We start from the raw sequence: 19,659 nt of genomic DNA, 5'->3' as shown, positions 1-19,659 counted from the left end.
AAGTTTCTGTTATTAATTTGAAATAATACAAATTTCTAATTCAAAAGGTGATTTTGATATAATATTATGGCTAGAAAAAGTTGGAAGTATAGTACTATGGAAAGTTTTCTAGAGGACATGAGAAATGGCTGAGTTTTAAGAGCATTCTTCAAGTTCCAGGTTCAATTTCCAGTCCCTTCATGGTGGCTAACAACCTGCTATAAACACAGTTCCAGAGGACCTAACACCCTCTTCTGGACTCTGGACAGTGTACACAGGTAGTGTACAGACAAACAGGAGAAACACTCATACATTTAAAAAAAAGAAAAGTGTTTATAGAAGCAGTTGAAAGTAAATAGCTGACTTGATCCTATTTTAGTATTGCTGAATATTTTATAGTATGTATCTCATTCAAATACTAGCATTCCATAATGCTTTCTACATATTCAGGATACAACCTTCAAAATCAGGAGGATAATAATGATGCTTTCATGGGCATGCTGTGTGGTGTTTCTGCTGCTTTGTGTTGGATGAGAAGGGCGCAACCCAGAGCTATTCTGCCTGGGTTCAGATTCGAGCTCTGCCACTGATTGATTGGTCATGGGTCTTAAACAAGTCAGTCTGTCTGTCTGCCTTAACTATCTCTTAGAAAGAGTATACTGGAAAGAATATACTGTTCATTGTGAGGAATAGATGGTTAAGGAGTAGAATAGTTGTTTGCACAATGGGAAAGCTATGTCAGTATACTTGTTATAATATTATTAGAAAAGAGTAGTTGATAATGGTGTTTTATGGTGGCTGTGGATGAATTCACCAGAGGTCATAGACTGTGTACGCTACAGATTGCTGAGATAACCCAAGTCATACTTCGTTCTGTTCTTTATAGGTTTCAGAATGACTACCATCTTGACTTCCACTTTTAGAAACTTTTCAACTACATCAAAATGGGCTCTCAGATCTTGTAAGTTCAATTTTTCCTTTTTTTAAGATTTGATTTATAAGCATTGTATATAGATATTAAATGATATACCCTTTATTTGTTTTCTAGCAGTAAGACCTCTGAGCTGTTCTTCCCAACTGCAGTCTGCCTCAGGTACAGTAACTTTGAGATAAAGATTTCTGTATTTGTAAATTCTCAGTAAAACCCAACCTAATTTGTTAATGCTTCCCCTTTTGTGTTCAACATGAGTATCATCATTACCTTAAGAGAAAAAATATGTGTGATCAATCAGTAACATTATTTTGGGCTTAAGATGTTAAGAGATAGATTGTTTCTGCGTTTTAGGGCTTACAGAGTCATAAAGGACCCTAAGCTTTGCTGGGTCAGTTTTATGTAGCCCCTGGCTGTATCAGTCCTGCAAATATTAGCTTATAGACTATCTTGAAACTATTGTGGAGCCCACGTGAACTTTTTGTTTGTTTTTTTGTTTTCTTGAGACAGGATTTCTCTGTATAGCCCTGGCCGTGCTGGAACTCACTCTGTAGACCAGGCTGGCCTCAAACTCAGAAATCTGCCTGCCTCCCTAGTGCTGTAATCAAAGGCATGTGCCGCCACTGCCCAGCTCCACGTGAGCTTTTACAATTTGTAATTAGTGGTAGGCTTCTCTATTAAATGTCTTATCACATACACATGAGGACTTGTTTCTAAAATAGAGGTGAATGGGGAACTAGTAAATGAAGATTTTTAATCATCATGAAACGAAAGAATAGGGAAATTCATTCATTTGATGGAGTTACATGGGGCCTCAGTAAACCTAATGAATTAGGTTTCTTCACTGTTAAAAACATGTTTTTTACATATGTATCTTCACTGATTGGTGCAAAATACCTTGACAGGTTGCCAGCTTTTTTAAACCTTGCCTGGGCTTTATAGTGACCTGTTTCTGATTTTGGATTTATTGTATATGTTCTTATGTGTAATATAATATATACATATATAATTATACGATATATAACTTGTACAGTGGCTTCATCGAAAGAGTACCATCTAGATCTAGACTTGTACTTTGTTACAGTTCTGCATCTTTTCGGCTGTAGGGCCTGGAAATGACCTCTCTATGTTTTAGTTTCCTTCTCTAAAAGAATAAATGTGATTGCCAACCTTAATAGGTGTGACCATATCTCTACGTTCTTTAAGCGCTGGGAATATATAGTTCAGTGGTAGAGTTCCTACCTAGCATGTTCAAGGCCCCAGGCCACACCCTATACTAGGAAAAAGAAGAACAAAAATCACAGCAGATTTGGGGCTGAAGATACAGGTCAGTCATAGAGTACTGGCCTGGCACAATGTGTTCCCACCATCACCACAGCAGCAACAGCAGCAGCAACCAAAAAAGCTCCTAGTCAACTAAAGTCAGTATGCTCATGGTGGTATTAATTTCCTATAGTTTCTTAGAGATCTCAACTAGAGAAATAGTTTCCTAAATAGCCTCTAAATTCTAGCCAGAATACAAATTTCTATTGATTCTATAAAGAATAATAAAGAATGATTCCTTTCTGACCTCCATCACCTTTCCCCTAATTTAAATGTTCACTCAGGCTTTTGCTTTGCACAGTCACACATGTTGACCTGACCCTGGCCAAGAAACAGAAGGTCATTCTGATGGCAACAAGAGAAGACGTTTTTCAGGCATTTAGACTAATCTCTGTTGTCCATAGCCATTTTTTTCTCCCTAACTATGTTGTAATCTCTGGAAGTCATAAGACTTAAGCCTTTTTTGTGGCCCTGATGTCAAACAATATTCTAGAAGCAGTTTGTGTTAATGTTGCTGATGATAGTGGTGCAAAAAGGCACCTGATGTGCAAAGAATGTGAACACCTGATTTAGGGTAGGAAAGGCGCACGTGTCTGTGCCAAGCAGGTTTTAGGGGGTACAATTAGTGTTATAACTATATCCTCCCTCTTAACTCGCTTGAGTGTTACTACTTGACATGGCTGTTTGAAGAAATGTGGGCAAATGATTACAGGATTTATTGTGGTTTTCCGTCTTCTCGTGAACTGTGTCTGGTAGAAAATTTGACTGATGTGATGATTATATTTTTGTTTGTCCCACACAAGTAGCAGTTATATAAAGTACAGCATATCTTTTAATCTTTGAACTTTATAGAGAGTATAGAGTATATATTGGTTAATATTTGAATCCTAGATTTTCAAGTTATATAGTCTAGCTTGCACATTTTTGGAGATCAGGAGTCTTAGCTATAGTATTTTTATTCTCAGTTGAGATCCTGAGACTTCATTGCCATAGTTTACCCTTAACCCTTGTATATATTTGGAATATATATAAAGGAACTATAAAATTTGTGTTTGAGAAGTCTTTGATGTGGCTAGGACCCAGTGTACACATGAGACAATGGAAGTCCTTTCAGTGATTGTTAATGCAGCAACCGTGCTGTTTTTAAAATGGGATTTATACAATTAATTTAATTGCTTTTTAACGAGCTAAATTGTTTGGAATGGCTGATTTTTACCCTAGAAGTTGCGATAGAAGTTCAAAGGTGGAACTGGAGGTAACTGTAATTATTAGAGAAAGCTTTGTTAGGATTAGGATAGAATGTGGAGTAAGCCCCAAACACATGGAAGAATTGGATGAAATGGGAATGTACAAATGAGAGAATACCTAAATTAAGGCAAGATGGTTGAAGTGAGCAAGGGATGGGGCCTTGCTCAACTTGTTCACTTAGAACAGTAGTAGATAATTCTTTTGGATAACTGAGGGGACCAAGCAGAGTAGAGCAGCAGCTCTCAGCCTGTGGGTTGTGACCTCCCCACTTAGGGCTTGAATGACTTTTCCACAGGGCTCACCTAAGACCATTGGAAAGTACAGATATTTACATTATAGCTCATAACTGTAGCAAAATTACAGTAGCAATGACAATAATTTTATGGTTGGGGGTCACCACAACATAAGGAACTGTATTAAAGGGTCGCAGCATTAGGAAGGTTGAAAACCACAGAAGTACAGCAGGAAATTAGATAAGAATTTCAACATTTTTGAAGATGCATAAAAGAAACAAACTCATTTTTTAAAAAAAACACCATAATATAGTAATATCTCATCCAACTTTTCCTCAAAATACTTTTTTCTTTCTAAGGTCAGTCACAAGTAATCCAGATATTTGGCAGGCTGTTTTCATTTCTCATTTTCCTGGAAGATGGAACATCTTCCATGATCACTCTGGCCTGTCCCTCATACTCCTTCCTCATCTTATCCTTTGGTTCTTCTACTGACTCTAGGCTTAGTTTCTGTATCAACCTTCTTTGCCTTCCCTGTGTAGGAAGTTAAAAGGCTGTCTGGTCATTGTGGGTAATGAATCCTCAGGTTTGAGAGGATTTGTGTATACTAAAGGTAGGGAGGTGCCGGGAAGCACACACGCAGCTCATGGCCAGCTGCTCCTCTCTCACAACTCTGTGATGTGCCCTCTCCCTGGCCTTTCATCTCATGTCTGTATCTTTTCCTACCCTTTTGTTCTTCTCTTTGCTCTCAGGACCTATGCTACCCTGTAACTATCTTGCAGGTGACTTCAGTTTACTGTTGCCCTGGTTCTTTTATGGCATCTTTTCAGCCTCTGCTGATGGGTAGGTTTTACCATGTTTCTTTTCTTGGATTCATACTAAAAGGATCTGGCCTGACACAGTTTATCACCTGTTTGAGATGACATAAATAACTGGTTGCTATGGTTTGTGAAGTCTGAGTGTGTACCCCAAAGGTCATGAGCTGGAAATTTGTTTCTTGTTGTGGTAATACTGGGGGGTGGAAGAACCTTTAACACAGATGATACCTAAGCTAGATGTGGTGGCACATACCTGGAACCCCAGCTCTGGGGAGGCTTAAGTAGTAGTAGTATTGAGAGTTTGGAGCCAACCTGAGACACATTGTGAATTTGATGTGTAGTAGTATGCTCTGCTTAAAAAGGAGGAGGGGGGGGGATGAGGAGGAGGGGGAGGGGGAGGAGGAGACCCTAAAGAGAAGTAACTAGGTCATTGATGTGAGGCATCAACTCTTGAGCGTAGTTGTTTTAAAGTGAGACCTCCTTAGTACTTCTCCTCTTCTGCACTTAGCTGTTTTTTTGCTTCTTGCTGTTGTTTAGCTTTGTTATAACATAGCCAGGTGGACCTTTGCTAGGACCTCTGTGCACCATGTAGTTAGTTTAGATTCCAGTGTTCAGCCTCTGGTATTTTTTTAATTGGATATTTTCTTTATTTACATTTCAAATGTTATCCCCTTTCCCAGTTTTCCCCCCTTCCTCCCTCCCAGAAACACTCTATCACATCCTCCCTCCCCCTGCTTCTATGAGGGTGTTCCTCCACCCACCCACCCACTCCCAACCTCTAGTATTTTGTTATAGAAAAAAAAACAGTGCTAATAAACACTGGTCAACTACTTTGTTGATTTGTTGGTGGGCCCTCTGAATCTGATCAGTTTGTGCCTTGGATTTAGACTTCATTGGTAGGAACTATAAACAGGGCAACTCTTTTTAGAGGAGACTGTGAAAGCAAGCATAGAAAAATGTGCTCCATTCTTTGAGCTACCCCCCTATCCCTGATTTTATATATTTTAATTAATAGTTCTTTGAACTTTATCTTAAAGCTGTCCAGACCAAGTCAAAGAAGACTTTAGCAAAACCCAATATAAAGAATATTGTGGTGGTGGAAGGTGTCCGCATTCCATTTCTGCTGTCAGGCACTTCGTAAGTATAAAATGATCATGTTAGTTGTTTTTCTCTTCCAGTACTGTTTGAAGTAGTCTTTGTAGGGAATAATACAATTAGTAGGAGACCATCGGAGAGCACCTGTATAAAACCAGTATAGAACGAGTCAAATCAGTAGTGTTATATTATGGCAAGATATTCTATTCCTTTTATAAACCAGCTTGCCATGGCATAAGCCTGAAATAGCTCTAGTTGAGAGTCCAGTGTAGATCCAGGTACTATCTTTCCAATAGGACTTTTCTCTTTTCTTTCCTTCCCCTTTCCCCTTCCCTTCCCCCTTTCCCTTCCCTTCCTCTGCCCTTCCCCTTCCTACCTTCCTCCTTTTCCCCTTCCTCCCTTCCTCCTTTCCCCCTTCCACCTTTTCCCCTTCCCCTGTCCCCTTCCCTCTTTCCTTTCTCCTTCCCCTTTCCCGTTTCCTTTCCCACTCCCCCTTCTTTTCTTTTTTTTGGGGGGGTGGTTCGAGACAGGGTTTCTCTGTGTAGCCCTGGAACTCACTCTGTAGACCAGGCTGTCCTAGAACTCAGAAATCCACCTGCTTTTGCCTCCCAAGTGCTAGGATTAAAGGCATTCTTTTCCTTTCCTTTCCTTTCCTTTCCTTTTCCTTTCCTTTCCTTTCCTTTCCTTTCCTTTCCTTTCCTTTCCTTTCCTTTTCCTTTCCTTTCCTTTCCTTTCCTTTCCTTCCTTTCCTTCCTTTCCTGGAACATGGTTTCTGCAGGCACAGTTTGAGTGCTGACAATGATACTGCTTGGTTCTTCTGAAAATGATGAGACTTGGAGTTGACGTAGCTGATCCAAATGCCTGTCATAGTTCAACTCCAAGTAATTTGAACTACCCTGAAAATTCCTCAGAATCAAACAGCTGGTTTATTTTAGGCTTTTCTATCTAAGTGAAATTCATTGTATACAAAAGCTGATAATGGGCTCTGTTAAGGAAGCAATTTGTTCTGTTCTGTTTATATTGTTAGTTTTTTAATATTTGTACTTTGGACAGGCAGTCACTAACATTAAAAACTTACTGGGGAATATTAAGCTTCAGTTTGAAAAAAATGAGGCCTTTATGTATTCATATGGAAAATTTGAGATCTTGAAGATAATATTACCTTTAAAAGGCAAGGCATAGGGACTGGAGAGATGCTCAGCAGTACTCAGCAGCGCTGGATGCTCTTCCAGAGGAGCTGGGTTCAATTCCTAATACTGCATGGCAGCTCATGACTGTCTGTAACTCCAATTCCAGGGGATCTAACACCCTCACGTAAATATCCATGCAGGCAAAATATCAATGCACATAAAATAAAAATAAGTGAATTTTAAAAATGCAAGGCATGAAAGAGACAGCTCAGTGGGTAAAGGTGCTTGCTACCAAATTTCTTGACATATGTACAGTCCCTGGAAATCAGGGGCTTATACAAGTTGTCCTATGACTTCCCCCAAGTGTACAAGTACACATAACAGTAAATGATTAAAAAAAAAAAGAAGAAGAAGACTTAAAAGCAAGGTGTAGAGCATTGTGTTTAATATGGAGGAGGAGGGAGGGAAGAGTGTGAAGGCTGGACTTAGTGACTCCTCTCTAACAGACTCTGCAGGAAGGGAGAGAAGTTGCTCTAGAGTAGAGGAAACTGGCGGTGACCATCTGAATCACCAGTAACATCATCTTAATGCCATGCACCCCAGTGGAAAGCAGTGAGGAGAGGGGTCAAGTGTCAAAAGTCATCCCCATCAAGGAGAGGTTGGGAAACTGTGCCGGTTTAGAGAGGCTAAGCAGCATAACTAGATGCCAGGAAGCACTATGGGTTAGATGCTGGAGCAGAAGGGTGTTCATAGAAATCTGGTGAGAGCCATGAAGTTAGTAACTTACTGAATAGTACCTAGAAGTAGTTGGGGAGAGCATATCAGGAACTCCACTCTTTCTTTTCTGCTCTTTGGTAAATCTCTGATTAGTTCAAAGGCAAAATTTTCTAAAAAAGCAATTAAAACATGCCCCTTTTGGACATTACAAAATTAAAAATGTACATTAAAAATGTATTATACTAAAAAAAAAAATGTATTATACTGTAGGCCTTTAATCCCAGCATTGAGAAGGCAGAGGCAGGTGGATCTCTGTGAGTTCAAAGCCAGCCTGGTTTACAGAGGTAGTTTTAAGGACAACTGGAGCTAGCTATACAGAGGAAACCCTGTCTCAAAAAAACTTTAAAAAAAAAAATGTACCCCACTCCCTTTAAAGCTATCAAGAAGAGTTTAGCTTTCTTATTTCCTTTTCTTTTCTTTCTTTTTTTTTTTTTGAGTTTAAAGACAGGGTTTCCCTTTGTGGCCCCAGTTGTCCTTGAACCAGCTCTATAAACTAGGCTGGTCTGTCCTGGCCTTTGTAGACAGGCTGGCCTCAAACCAGCCTGTCATACCTATCTGTCTCCGCCTCTTGAGAGCTGCACCACCACTGCTCTGCAAGAGAAGGTTGGTTTTAAAGAGTATTTGACATATGCTATGACAAGCAAGTAGTAAAGTATAGTTAGTATAATTTATGTTTTGGGTTCGGTATATTTTTCTTTCGTTGGTGTTTTTGAGACAGGGTCTCCTGCTATAGCTGGACTCTTGGCCTGGAATTCATGGGCATTCCTCCAGCCTTGACCTCCCAGGTACTAGGATTATAGGCTGAGCACCATGTTCAGCTAAAATGTCTATTTTGTCAGACATCAGCAAGTTCTGTAGGTTTAGGGCTTGTCAGGTATTTTAGATGACAGATAGCAAGGTCACCTTATTCCTTCATATGAACTGATGGACTAACTTGAGTAGTAAGATTAGCCGCATTGTCAGCTGTGTTAGACAGTCGGTATGCATTAGGACTTTTTAAAAATTCTATTGAAACTTGAGGCATTTGGCTTAAATTATTTGTTTTCTTTTCCCAGGTATAAAGACCTAATGCCACATGACTTGGCTAGAGCTGCACTTTCGTAAGTAAATGAAGTTTCCTGTTCTTTCACTTAAAATATTTTTTATAGTTTTTTGCACTTGAAGTAGCATGTCTGTAGAATTTTCATATCTAGGATGTTAAACTTTATATGGAAAGAAGCAAGGTCTTATCTCTTAGCAAGGTTTTTTGAGACAGGGTTTCACCATATAATTCTTATTGTGCTGAAACTGACTATAGAACAGGCTAGTCTTGAACTCAGGGATTCACCTACCTCTGCCTCCCAATTGCCAGGATTAAAGGTGTATGTTATGATAAGATTAAGTTTAATTTAACCTTATATATGAAATTTTAACAGCTTTGAATAAAAAACATCTTTATTTTGCAAGCTTAGCACATAGCGTCTTGACATGACTATATTTTTTGGTGGTGGTATGGATAGTGTTTATTATTGTATTCTTATATATTGTATTCTCAGACTGGCCTGGAACTCGTTATATAGGCCAAAATGGCTTCAAATTCACTGCGATCTCCCTGCTTCATCTACATGTACATGATGGCAAATACTCATACACATAAGATAAAAATTAAGAAAACAAAACCTTGAAGGTTCCTATGCAAACCAAGTAAATTTAAATGAGATGAGATGCGCTGACATGGATGAGTAATTGGTGTGGTCATAACTGTATGGTGGTGTCTGTGTAGGACATTCTCTCTACATTTCCAAAGATTGTTTTGCTTTAGTGTCTTTGAGCAGCCAAAGTCTCTTCCTAGTTGGAAATGCTTCCATTTTTCTTTCTGCTCACTGTCGCTCAGTTTCTTTGTCTTCCTGCCAGACTTTAAGAGCAAATGGCAGTAGCATTGTTTCTCTGTATTTAATGTCTACCTTCCCTAATTACCTAATAATCATTTCCATTCCCAAACCTCTATGTAGTTATATTTTAGAAGCATCTTTTTAGGGACTTTGTGATCATAAATACAGCAGTCTTTTCTCGGGCCTCTCATAGTGCTCTACCTTTGACACTGCAAACTGTGCTTAGACCTGTCTTCCTTGGAGTTATTTCATTGCAGCTTTCTGATTTTCTTCCATCTTTGCTGCTTTATTCTGCTTCCTTCTCCTCCCTTTCTCTCTTTTCCTTTCCTTCTCCTCCTCTTTATTTCAGTGGTGTGGGAGTTAACCCAAAGACCTTGAGTATAGGAGACAAATGTCCTACCAGTGAACTACATCTTTAACTCCACATATATATATATACTATATAACTTATTTCTGAGTTTTGACAAATGTGTACTCATGTCCTATTTTTGATGTGACTCCTTAAACTCTTAATCTCTATAATGGGAAATGGTATTTATTTTATTGTTGGTATGTTTTGAGACAGTTTTATATCTCTTACCTCTTTGCACTGATTTCTGGTGATATTAACTAACATTATTGTTATTTCAATTTTTTTAAAGGCTTATTTATTTATTATATGTAAATACACTGTAGCTGTCTTCAGACACCTCAGAAGAGGGAGTCAGATCTCATTACAGGTGGTTGTAAGCCACCATGTGGTTGCTAGAATTTGAACTCAGGACCTTTGGAAGAACAGTCAGTGCTCTTAACCACTGAGCCATCTCTCCAGCCCTCAATTTTTTTTTTTTTTTTAAATTTTTAGTTTACTATTTGTGTATGTTTTTGCTTGCCCAGGCAGGCATATCCCACAATGTGCATGTAGAAGTCAGCACGGGGTCTGTTCTACCCACTGAGCCTTCTGAGTGGCCCCAAGTTTTTGTTTGTTTGTTTGTTTGTTTGTTTATTGAGTCTGGACCTTGGTACATAACTCTGCCTGGTCTGGATTGATTTGTAGACCAGAATGCCCTTGGACTCACAGAGATCTGCCTTCTTCTGCCTCCCAAGTTCTGGGATTAGAGACATGTATTACCATGCCTGGCTTCCTAAATTATCCCACCACTATTCCTAACCTCAGCCATAGCTGAGGACTGAACCCAGGGTTTTTGTTCCTGTGCAAGTGTTCTATCATTGAGCTAGCTCCACCTGCCCAAGTTGTTTTTGATTTTCTTTCTAATGTCTCATTATCAAGTAGCCATCAAATATTGACTCTTCACTTTACTCTTCACTCATTTCCTCGTTGATAAGCTGTTAAATGTTTGTGTCTGGCTTTTTATAAGGAAAGACTTGTCTTTGTGTTTTTGTGGAGATTAGAATTGAACCGAGGGCCTTGTATGTACTAAGTGAGCACACTCCTCTGACCTGTACTTCCAGTGCATGGCTTCCCTGTTTGTGGAAATGTGTAGTGTTGTGAGGTGGTGGTGGCTCACGCCTTTAATCCCAACACTTGGGAGGCAGAGGCAGGGGGATTTCTGAGTTCGAGGCCAGCCTGGTCTACAGAGTGAGTTACAGGACAGCCAGAGCTATACAGAGAAACCCTGTCTCAAAAAAAACCAAAAAAACAAAAACAAAAACAAAAGTAGTGTTTTCTGTGATGCTCTTTGGCATACCTTCATGTGTGAAATGTTTCTTTGAATTTCTGCTTTTAGGGGTTTGTTGCATCGGACCAATATTCCAAAGGATGTTGTTGATTATATCATCTTTGGTACAGTTATTCAGGAAGTGAAAACAAGCAATGTAGCTAGAGAGGTAAGTAAAGCAAAATTTATATTGTTTAAAGAGATTGATAAAGCTGGATACAGTGGCTAATGTTTGTAATGAATTTTTAGGAGGTTTGCCATGGAGGCCAAGGCCTATTTGGGAATTAGTAAATTCCAGATTACTCTGGGCTATAGTGGGACCTTTTCTTCAAAACCTTAGCAGGAGAGCTGGGCGTGGTTGTGAACCTTTAGTATTCAGAAGGGAAAGGAAGCAAATCTGTAAATTCCAGGTCATCCAGGGCTGCATAGTGAGACCCTGCCCCCACCATCACACCCTCCCCCCCAAATTGGTAAAAAGTCTATTTGAATCTGAATTAATATTTAATAATTTATATCTTTTGTACGTGCATGTGTTGCTAGAGATCAGACCGAAGGCCTTGCGTATCTCAGGCAAACATGCCCAGCCTAGAATTTTCCATTTTAAAGTCATTAAACTCTTTAAGATCCATTAGCTAAACATGTATTTCACTTAAAATCAGATGATGTATATATACTATAACTCTGTATGCACATTTTGTTATATAGGTCAGATAAATTGCTTGAGTGGTTTAAGAAATGTTAGTTTATTTATGTTATAGAAACAGTATAGCAATGTGGCTGATGCTGCTCTTTGTAGTGTTAGCCATCATGGTTTCTAATTAAACTTGAACAATATAGTCAATTTCATAACCTTTGACTAGATGACACGTAGGCAGGGTTGCTGGTTTTTTTTTTTAATGTAGCTATTTCCTAGGAGTTTACCTTTAGCCTAGTTGGCACACACCTAGTGTTTGTTGGGCAATGGAGATAATGACAGTCTTGGAACTAGTATGAGTATCACACAGGCATTTGACAGTGACTAGTTCAAACCCGTCTTCTTGGCTTTGTTTCAATTATTTGGATAAAGTAGGCTTTCACATATTTATCTTACTTCTTGTCTGTGCTCTGCTGAGGATAATTACTTCCATTGTCAGCCAAGATAGAAGGGCAAATGTGCAGATGAAAACCATTTGTTCTCTCACACTGTTCCCACACAGTGAATGTTAAAGCAGCTGAAATTCCAGGACTGCCCAAGGTCACAGAGTGAGCAGCCAGTGCTGTTAAGGGCAGAGGGCTGAGGAGGGCTGAGAGAAGGGACAGGTCTGTCTCTTCCCCTGGAGCATTGGCTTTTCCTCTGCATTGGCACATTTTGAACACATCTAATAAAGAGTTCCAATGGGTTTTGTTTTCGTTTGTTTGTTTGTTTTGTTTTTGTTTTTTGAGACAGGTTTTCTCTGGGTAGCCCTGGCTTTCTTGGAACTCACTCTGTAGACCAGGCTGGCCTCGAACTCCTTCTGCCTCTGCCTCTCAAGTGCTGGGATTAAAGGCATGCGCCACCACTGCCCAGCTTCCAGTGTGTTATTAAAAAAAGGCAAAAAGTTTGCGGGATAAAATATACAGGTGAATCTCAGAAGAACTGCTTATCTTGTTCAACTATAGAAGGTTGAATAAATTATGGTTCAACAGAATGATGGAATATTATTAGTCCATTAAAAACCATGTTAGGAAATTTATTAAAAAAAAACATTTCATGGTTATATAAAGCCATCAAGTTGCTTACAGTATTTGGAACGTCTGGATCATGGATATGGAAGTGACTTTCATAAGACTGAAAAAAAATAAATGTTCAATTTTCTCTACATTCTTCTTTTCTCAAACCAAAACCATGGTGTTTTTCTGTGAATTTTTTTCTGAAAGTTTTACATCTATATGCACATTCCAGCTTTTGATTGGCATGAAAGTTTCTTTCCTGAACCTCATACTAATAGCAGTCATGTTGTATGCCACATAGTTTCTTATTTTTAAGATAGGGTCTCACTTATGAAACCCTGGCTAGCCGGAACTTACTGTGTAGAATAGGGTTGCCCTAAGCTTGTAGAGATGCACCTGCCTCCAAAGTACTGAGATAAAAGACATAAGCCACCAGACCTAACTCTCTAGGTCATTTTAGTAGCTAAGGAGAAAGGTAGAGGTGATGGAACAGTTAGGAAAGTAAGTGGTAGAAATTAAAATCCCCAGCAAAAGAATTTCATTAGGATCTGTGCTAATATATATTTTTAAAGACTATTTATTTATTATTAATACAGTATTCTGCCTGCATGTATGGGTGCACACCAGAAAAGGGTTATGAGCCATCGTACTTACTGGGAATTGAACTCAGAACCTCTGCAAGTGCAACTAGTACTCTTTCCATCATCTTCTTTTTTTAAAATTAATAATTTATTTACTTTACATCCCAATATCAGCCCCCCCCTTACCCAGCTCTTCCTACAGTCAATGCTTTTTTTGTTTGTTTGTTTGTCTTTTATTTTTTGAGACAGTTTCTCTGTGTAGCCCTGGCTATCCTGGAACTCACTCTGTAGACCAGGCTGGCCTCGAACTCAGAAATCTGCCTGCCTCTGCCTCCCAAGTGCTGGGATTAAAGGCGTGTGCCACCACTGCCCGGCACATTCAGTGCTCTTAACCTCTGAGCCATCTCTCCAGCCCACAAGGACCTGTCCTAATATTAATGTGAAGTCCTCCTAAAAGGCTTTGTGCCCCTATCAAACCTGACTTTGCTGAAAGACCTCAATGTATTTCTCCTTCAACTCAATTTCTTCCTTTCTCCTTGCTGTCTTGAAAGTAATTCAATCTTTAAATAGAAGAATGAGGACAAGGGTCACCAGCTACCAGTTCTATTTAAAGCTTTGTTAGTCCTGTGTGTCAGCTGGGGCCAAGGGTATCATGCTGCAATGGCCTTGTGAGGACTAAGCTGTTATAACCTGAGTGCTCTTACCCTTGTCCCACTGTGGAGTCTTTTCTTTTGCCTCCAACATCTGTTTCTGATTTCCTTTCCAACTGGTTCAGGTTAAGAAGTTAAAGTTCAGATGCCAGGAAGTAGTTTATAGTACAATTATACACTTAGTATCAGGCCTCCCTAGAGACATCAGAATAAGATCATACTGGTGTATACAAAAGTAACAGCTCTCTGCTCCTGCAGATAGCAAGTCATATCAAGCACAGTGTAAGCGTAGTGGCAAAGTAGTGCTCAGAGCCTGACTAACATGTGTTTTCTCTCCCTCACTTATTCCTTGAAGGCTGCCCTGGGAGCTGGCTTCTCTGACAAGACTCCAGCTCACACTGTCACCATGGCTTGTATCTCTTCAAACCAAGCCATGACCACAGGTATGTATAAGTGGAGTCCAAAGGTGTTTGTGATCTTACTCCTTTTAGTTAGCTTGTGATCTTACTCCTTTAATTAGTCTTGTTTTGTTTTGGTTTTGGGGACAGAGTTTCTCTGTGCAGCCTTGGCTGTCCTGGAACTCACTCTGTAGACCAGGCTGGCCTCCAACTCAGAAATCCACCTTTTAATTAGTCTTAAGGGAAGTAAAAATTAGGGATTTTTCCAGAGTAGTTTTTATGCCCTGGTGGGACGGTTGAATTGGTCCCTGGTCCTAGGCTGACTGCTACTGGGACTATTAGTGGGAGAAGGTGCATAGTTTATTCTGAGTTTATTTAGATAACTCTGATAGGGCATTTTTCCATAAGGACAGAGACCTGCAGCCTCAACATCACCAGGTGAGAGGGTGAGAACCCGGTCCAGCCGAGCCTCTCGAGGGCTGAGCTGGGTGGCTCGGATCTCCTGCCTCCGGAGAATAACCACCCTGAGCGAGCGGAGTCTGTCAAATCAGGAACTCATTTTATTGTATCAATCTTTTCTTTATAAAGGGCTGAGAGAGGAGGTGGAGTTTTCTGCTGAGGTGAGATGATGTAGGGGGAGGGGAAAGTTGATGAAGGGTATGGGGTGACTAACAGGAGCTAGGCAAAGGCAGGCTTAAGCAGGTTGTGCTGAGTCACTCCAGTATAGAAGTGACTGAAACATTTTACAAAACTCGAGCCAGGCTCAGGTTTGTCCTCAAGGCCCAAACCAGGGCCAAATAGAGCCAACATCCCTACTCTAGATGATCTAAGTCTTGTGGTGGGAAGATGGTTAATTGCAAATCAGTGTTGAGTAATCATGAGGACCAGCATATAGATAGATCCCTAGCACCTACTAAATGTCGTGTAGGTGTGACAGCTTGTTTGAAATTCCAGAATTCAGAAGGCAGAGACAGGATCCCCAAAGCAAGCTGGCTGACTGGCTGGCCCAATGATACAAATGGGTGAGATGTGTTCAAGTGAGAAAACTTGTCTTAGTGTACAAGATGGGGCACAGTTAATGACAGATACCAAATTCTGGCCTGTACACACACATACACACACACACACATGTTTGCCCATGTGTTGCCTGATACATAACAGCACACATTCACATTTGCAAAAATGCTTTTATTTTTAATTCACTGTCTACCCACATCCTTGGTAATTTATATGGCATTTCACCTAAAATTGTGGGACATTAAATAGCCATTGCTGTTTAATGAAAAGACAGAAAGCTTTGACAGGCTTAGTGCTTAATGGTATTATAATAATATCAAGGCCAGATTGGGTCTTTGAGTTCATGAGTGGCAGGAATGAAGCCAGAGGCAGTGGTTGGAGGCTTCTCTTCTGAGCAGTGTGTGACTGGCTCCCAGTTAGACCAACAGAATTGCATGCCAGTTGCCATAAAGGGAAACCCACATCTGAGAAGACATGTAGCAGAAATTAGTGTTCTTTATGTGAGGGGTAGGGAGGAAACTTTTCTGAAAACTTAGTCTTAGAGCATATAAAATATGGAAGATGTTCAGGTTTCGAGTATGATTTGAGTTGGGCTGGAGAAATGGCTTATTAGCACTGGCTGATCTTCCAGAGGACCTGGGTGTGATTTCCAGCACCCACATGATAATTCATAATTACTGACTCCATTTCCAGGAAATCTAATACCCTCTGTAGGCACTAGGCACAAATGTGTTGTACATACATATATGCAGGTGAAACACTAATATGCAGAAAGTAAAATAAGTTGCTGGGTAGTGGTGTTGGTGCATGCCTTTAATCCCAGCACTTGGGAGGCAGAAGCAGGTAGATTTCTGAATTCAAGGCCAGCCTGGTCTACAGAGTGAGCTCCAGGACAGCCGGGGCTACATAGAGAAACCCTGTCTCGAAAAACCAAAAAAAAAAAAAAAAAAAAAATGTTAAAAGGAATATCACTTGTGTTGATTTTGAAGTTGATGTCCTTGTGTCTTGGATGAAACTTTGGTCAGGTGTGTTGAATGTGTTTTTAGACATTTAAAATATTTCCTTGTACTTGCCTATTTATGTGCCAAACCTTGGGTTCAGTTTCCAGAAGTGCAAAAATTATAAGGTAATAGTCCTATAGAAAAGTTAAAAACTAGCTGGGTGTAGCATATTTTTAATCCCAGCGCTCAGGAGGAAGAAGCAGGTGGATCTCTGTGAGTTTGAGGCCAGTCTGCTTTGCACAGCTAATTCTAGGACAGCCAGAGCTATACAGTGAGACCCTGTAGTTAGAAACTGATTGCTATTATATGAAACTGATAACTGTTTCAAGGATTTTTTTTCATGTATTTATTTTGTATGGATGCATGTTATAATGCACATGTGCACGTCAAAGGATAACTTGTGGAAATGGTTCGCTCCTTCTACCATATATGCTCTAGGAATGGAGCTGAGGTCTTCTGGCCTGGCTGCAGGTACCTTCTCCTGTTGAGCCATCTCGCTGGCCCCTTTTTATTCAGCTTTTAAATCAAGTTTACATGTCAGTGGTTTGTTATTCCTACAAAGTTGTTCATGCACATATACTTTGTACCCTGTAGCTGTTGGTCTGATAGCTTCTGGCCAGTGTGATGTCGTCGTGGCTGGTGGTGTTGAGTTAATGTCTGATGTCCCTATTCGTCATTCAAGAAATATGAGGAAAATGATGCTTGATCTCAATAAAGCCAAGACTCTGGGCCAGCGCCTGTCCTTACTCACTAAGTTCAGATTGAATTTTCTGTCCCCTGAGGTAAGACTTGTGAATTTAATATAAATAAAGATTCAGAGCATCATGAGGCTAGATTACAGTTAGATATAACAGGTATTCTAATAATTAACTATTCTCTTGATTACAGGGCAAGGTATTTGGTCAAGAATGGGAGTGGGAGTGGTTATAAAAATTGAATTTGTAATCTGGACATGGTGACACATACTTTTAATCCCAGCACTCCAGAGGCAGAAAGAAGTGAATATGTATAAGTCCAAGGGCAAGCTAATTTGCATAATGAGACCCTGTCTCTAAAAATGTATTTTTTAGCCCACTTTAGAAATATGTTTTCTCAAGCTAGGCCGTAGTGGTGGACACCTTTAATCCCAGAACTTAAGAGGCAGAGACAGAAGCAGAGGCAGGTGGATCTCTTGAGTTCAGAGCCAGCCTGGTCTACAGAGAGAGTTCTAGGACAGCCAGGCCTACACAGAGATACCCTGTCTCAAAAACAAAAACAAAAGAAGGAAAGAAAGAGAAAAAAATCCAAATGTTTGCATACAAGGAGCTTTTGCGTTTCCTTTATTTCTTCTTTGTTTTATTTTTTTGAGCCAAGGTCTTGCTAGACTGTCCTCAAATTTAAAATCCCCCTGCCTCAACCTCCTGAGTGCTAGGGTTATAGGCATATGTCTCTATATCCAGCCAATAGATTTCTAGCACTGAGCAGTCCTATGCGTCATCTCACACTTCTGAAGAGCAGAGCTGTTCTCTGTGTCTCCTTTGCTAGCTCCCTGCAGTGGCTGAGTTCTCCACTAATGAGACCATGGGCCACTCTGCAGACCGACTGGCTGCTGCCTTTGCTGTTTCTCGAATGGAACAGGATGAATATGCACTGCGTTCTCATAGTCTGGCCAAGAAAGCGCAGGATGAAGGACATCTTTCTGATATTGTACCTTTCAAAGTACCAGGTAAGTAGTGATACTTACTGGGGTGTTCTCAATTGCTTCAGTTGCTCCAAAAACCTAAAGATTTGTTTTTAAAAAGGATTCATTTATTTTTGTTATGTTTTTCTGTGTGTGCCTTAGTATGCATATGTATGTCATGTGCATGCAGATGTCCATAGAGGCCATAAGAGAGGGCATCAGAGCCCCTGGAATAGAGGTTGCAAATGGTTGTGGGACAGCCGTTATAGGTGCTGGAATCAATCTGGATCCTCTGAAAGAGCAGCAGGTGCTCTTAATGATTGCACCACCTCTTCAACCCTAAAATTAAAAACATTAAATGATAATTTTTGTAAAACCAGGGTTCTACCATGTAGCTCTGGCTAGCTCTGAGCTCACAAAGAGAACTGCCTTTGCCTCCTTGTTGCTATGATGGTTTCCAAAATAATCAGCTTTTATTCTCTCTTCCCTTTTTTTGTTTTGGTTTTTGTTTGTTTTTGGTTTGGTTTGGTTTCTGGTTTTTCTAGACAGGGTTTGAACTTTCTCTTGAACTTTCTCTTGCCTTCCTGCCCTTGCCTTCTGAGTGCTGGAATTAAAGGCATGCACCGACACCACTCCATTCAGCTTTATTCTTTTGTTTGTTTGTTTGTTTTTGTTTGTTTGTTTTTTTGAGACAGGGTTTCTCTGAGTAGCCGTGGCTGACCTGGAACTCACTCTGTAGACCAGGCTGGCCTCGAACTCAGAAATCTGCCTGCCTCTGCCTCCCAAGTGCTGGGATTAAAGGCATGTGCCACCACTGCCCAGCTTTTTTATTCTTTTTTTTTTTTTTCATGCCCAGCTTTCTTAAGGTTTTCTTTCATTAATTATTTTATTTATTCAGTTTACATCCCAATTACAGCCCTCCCTTCATTCCCTCTTCCCAGTACCCCCCCTCACTTTTACACTCCCCACCCCATGTGTGTTTATAGTCCATCAGTGGAGGTCAGAAGGTAATTTAATAGGAATCTGTTTTCTCCTTCATGTGGGTCTTGGAGATCAAATTCAGGTCACCAGGCCCCATGGCAAGTTCCTTCATGTGCTGAGCCATCCCACTGGCCCTGTTAGTTTTGTAGGATGTTGGTTTGTAACTTTAACTGGCCTCTTACTTGTAGCAGTCCTTTTGCCTTAACTTCCCAAGTGCTTGGATTACAGCTATGAGTCACAGTGCCTGGGTCCAGCCAATTTAAAATTAACTGATTCATGTGACTTTTATATAAAATAGATAAATTCGAGTGAGTGTTTTAAGAAAATATGATGTTGGAGGTTTTGTTTTGAAAGACCCCCGTGGAGAGACCCCCACTCAAATCTCGGGAGGACGTGCACCCAGGGAATCACGAGAGACCGTCTTGATGTAATTACAAGAGGTAGTTTTTAATTTCGGGGCGCTCCAGTTCGGCACCACACCTATCTCACGCAGGAGATAGTGGAGCCGACCACAAGGCTCAAAAGTTAGGGGTTTATATAGGGAAAAGGTCTGGGGAACAAAGGAGTCGGTATGGTTACACATGATTGGCTAGTTCAAATATTAACTATTACGTGCAGA

At 40.2% G+C, this 19,659-nt stretch overlaps 1 protein-coding gene across 2 annotated transcripts in view; it reads left to right on the top strand.

Moving 5' to 3' along the window:
- Positions 1–19,659, top strand: part of Hadhb (hydroxyacyl-CoA dehydrogenase trifunctional multienzyme complex subunit beta) — a 36,342-nt gene that overhangs the window by 7,658 nt on the left and 9,025 nt on the right. Inside the window, exons 2-9 of one of the 2 annotated variants that reach the window (XM_031357600.1) lie at positions 866–940; positions 1,028–1,072; positions 5,570–5,669; positions 8,590–8,634; positions 11,133–11,232; positions 14,339–14,426; positions 16,994–17,181; positions 17,924–18,104. In XM_031357600.1, the coding sequence (XP_031213460.1) occupies positions 874–940; positions 1,028–1,072; positions 5,570–5,669; positions 8,590–8,634; positions 11,133–11,232; positions 14,339–14,426; positions 16,994–17,181; positions 17,924–18,104 (814 nt within the window). In that variant the 5' untranslated portion in view covers positions 866–873. The remainder of the gene's footprint in view (positions 1–865; positions 941–1,027; positions 1,073–5,569; positions 5,670–8,589; positions 8,635–11,132; positions 11,233–14,338; positions 14,427–16,993; positions 17,182–17,923; positions 18,105–19,659) is intronic. The other variant, XM_031357601.1, reaches the window with a different exon arrangement.

The sequence above is a fragment of the Mastomys coucha genome, unplaced genomic scaffold (genome assembly GCF_008632895.1).
Source record: "Mastomys coucha isolate ucsf_1 unplaced genomic scaffold, UCSF_Mcou_1 pScaffold6, whole genome shotgun sequence".
Lineage (NCBI taxonomy): Eukaryota > Metazoa > Chordata > Mammalia > Rodentia > Muridae > Mastomys > Mastomys coucha.
This window is presented reverse-complemented; position numbering and strand designations above follow the sequence as displayed.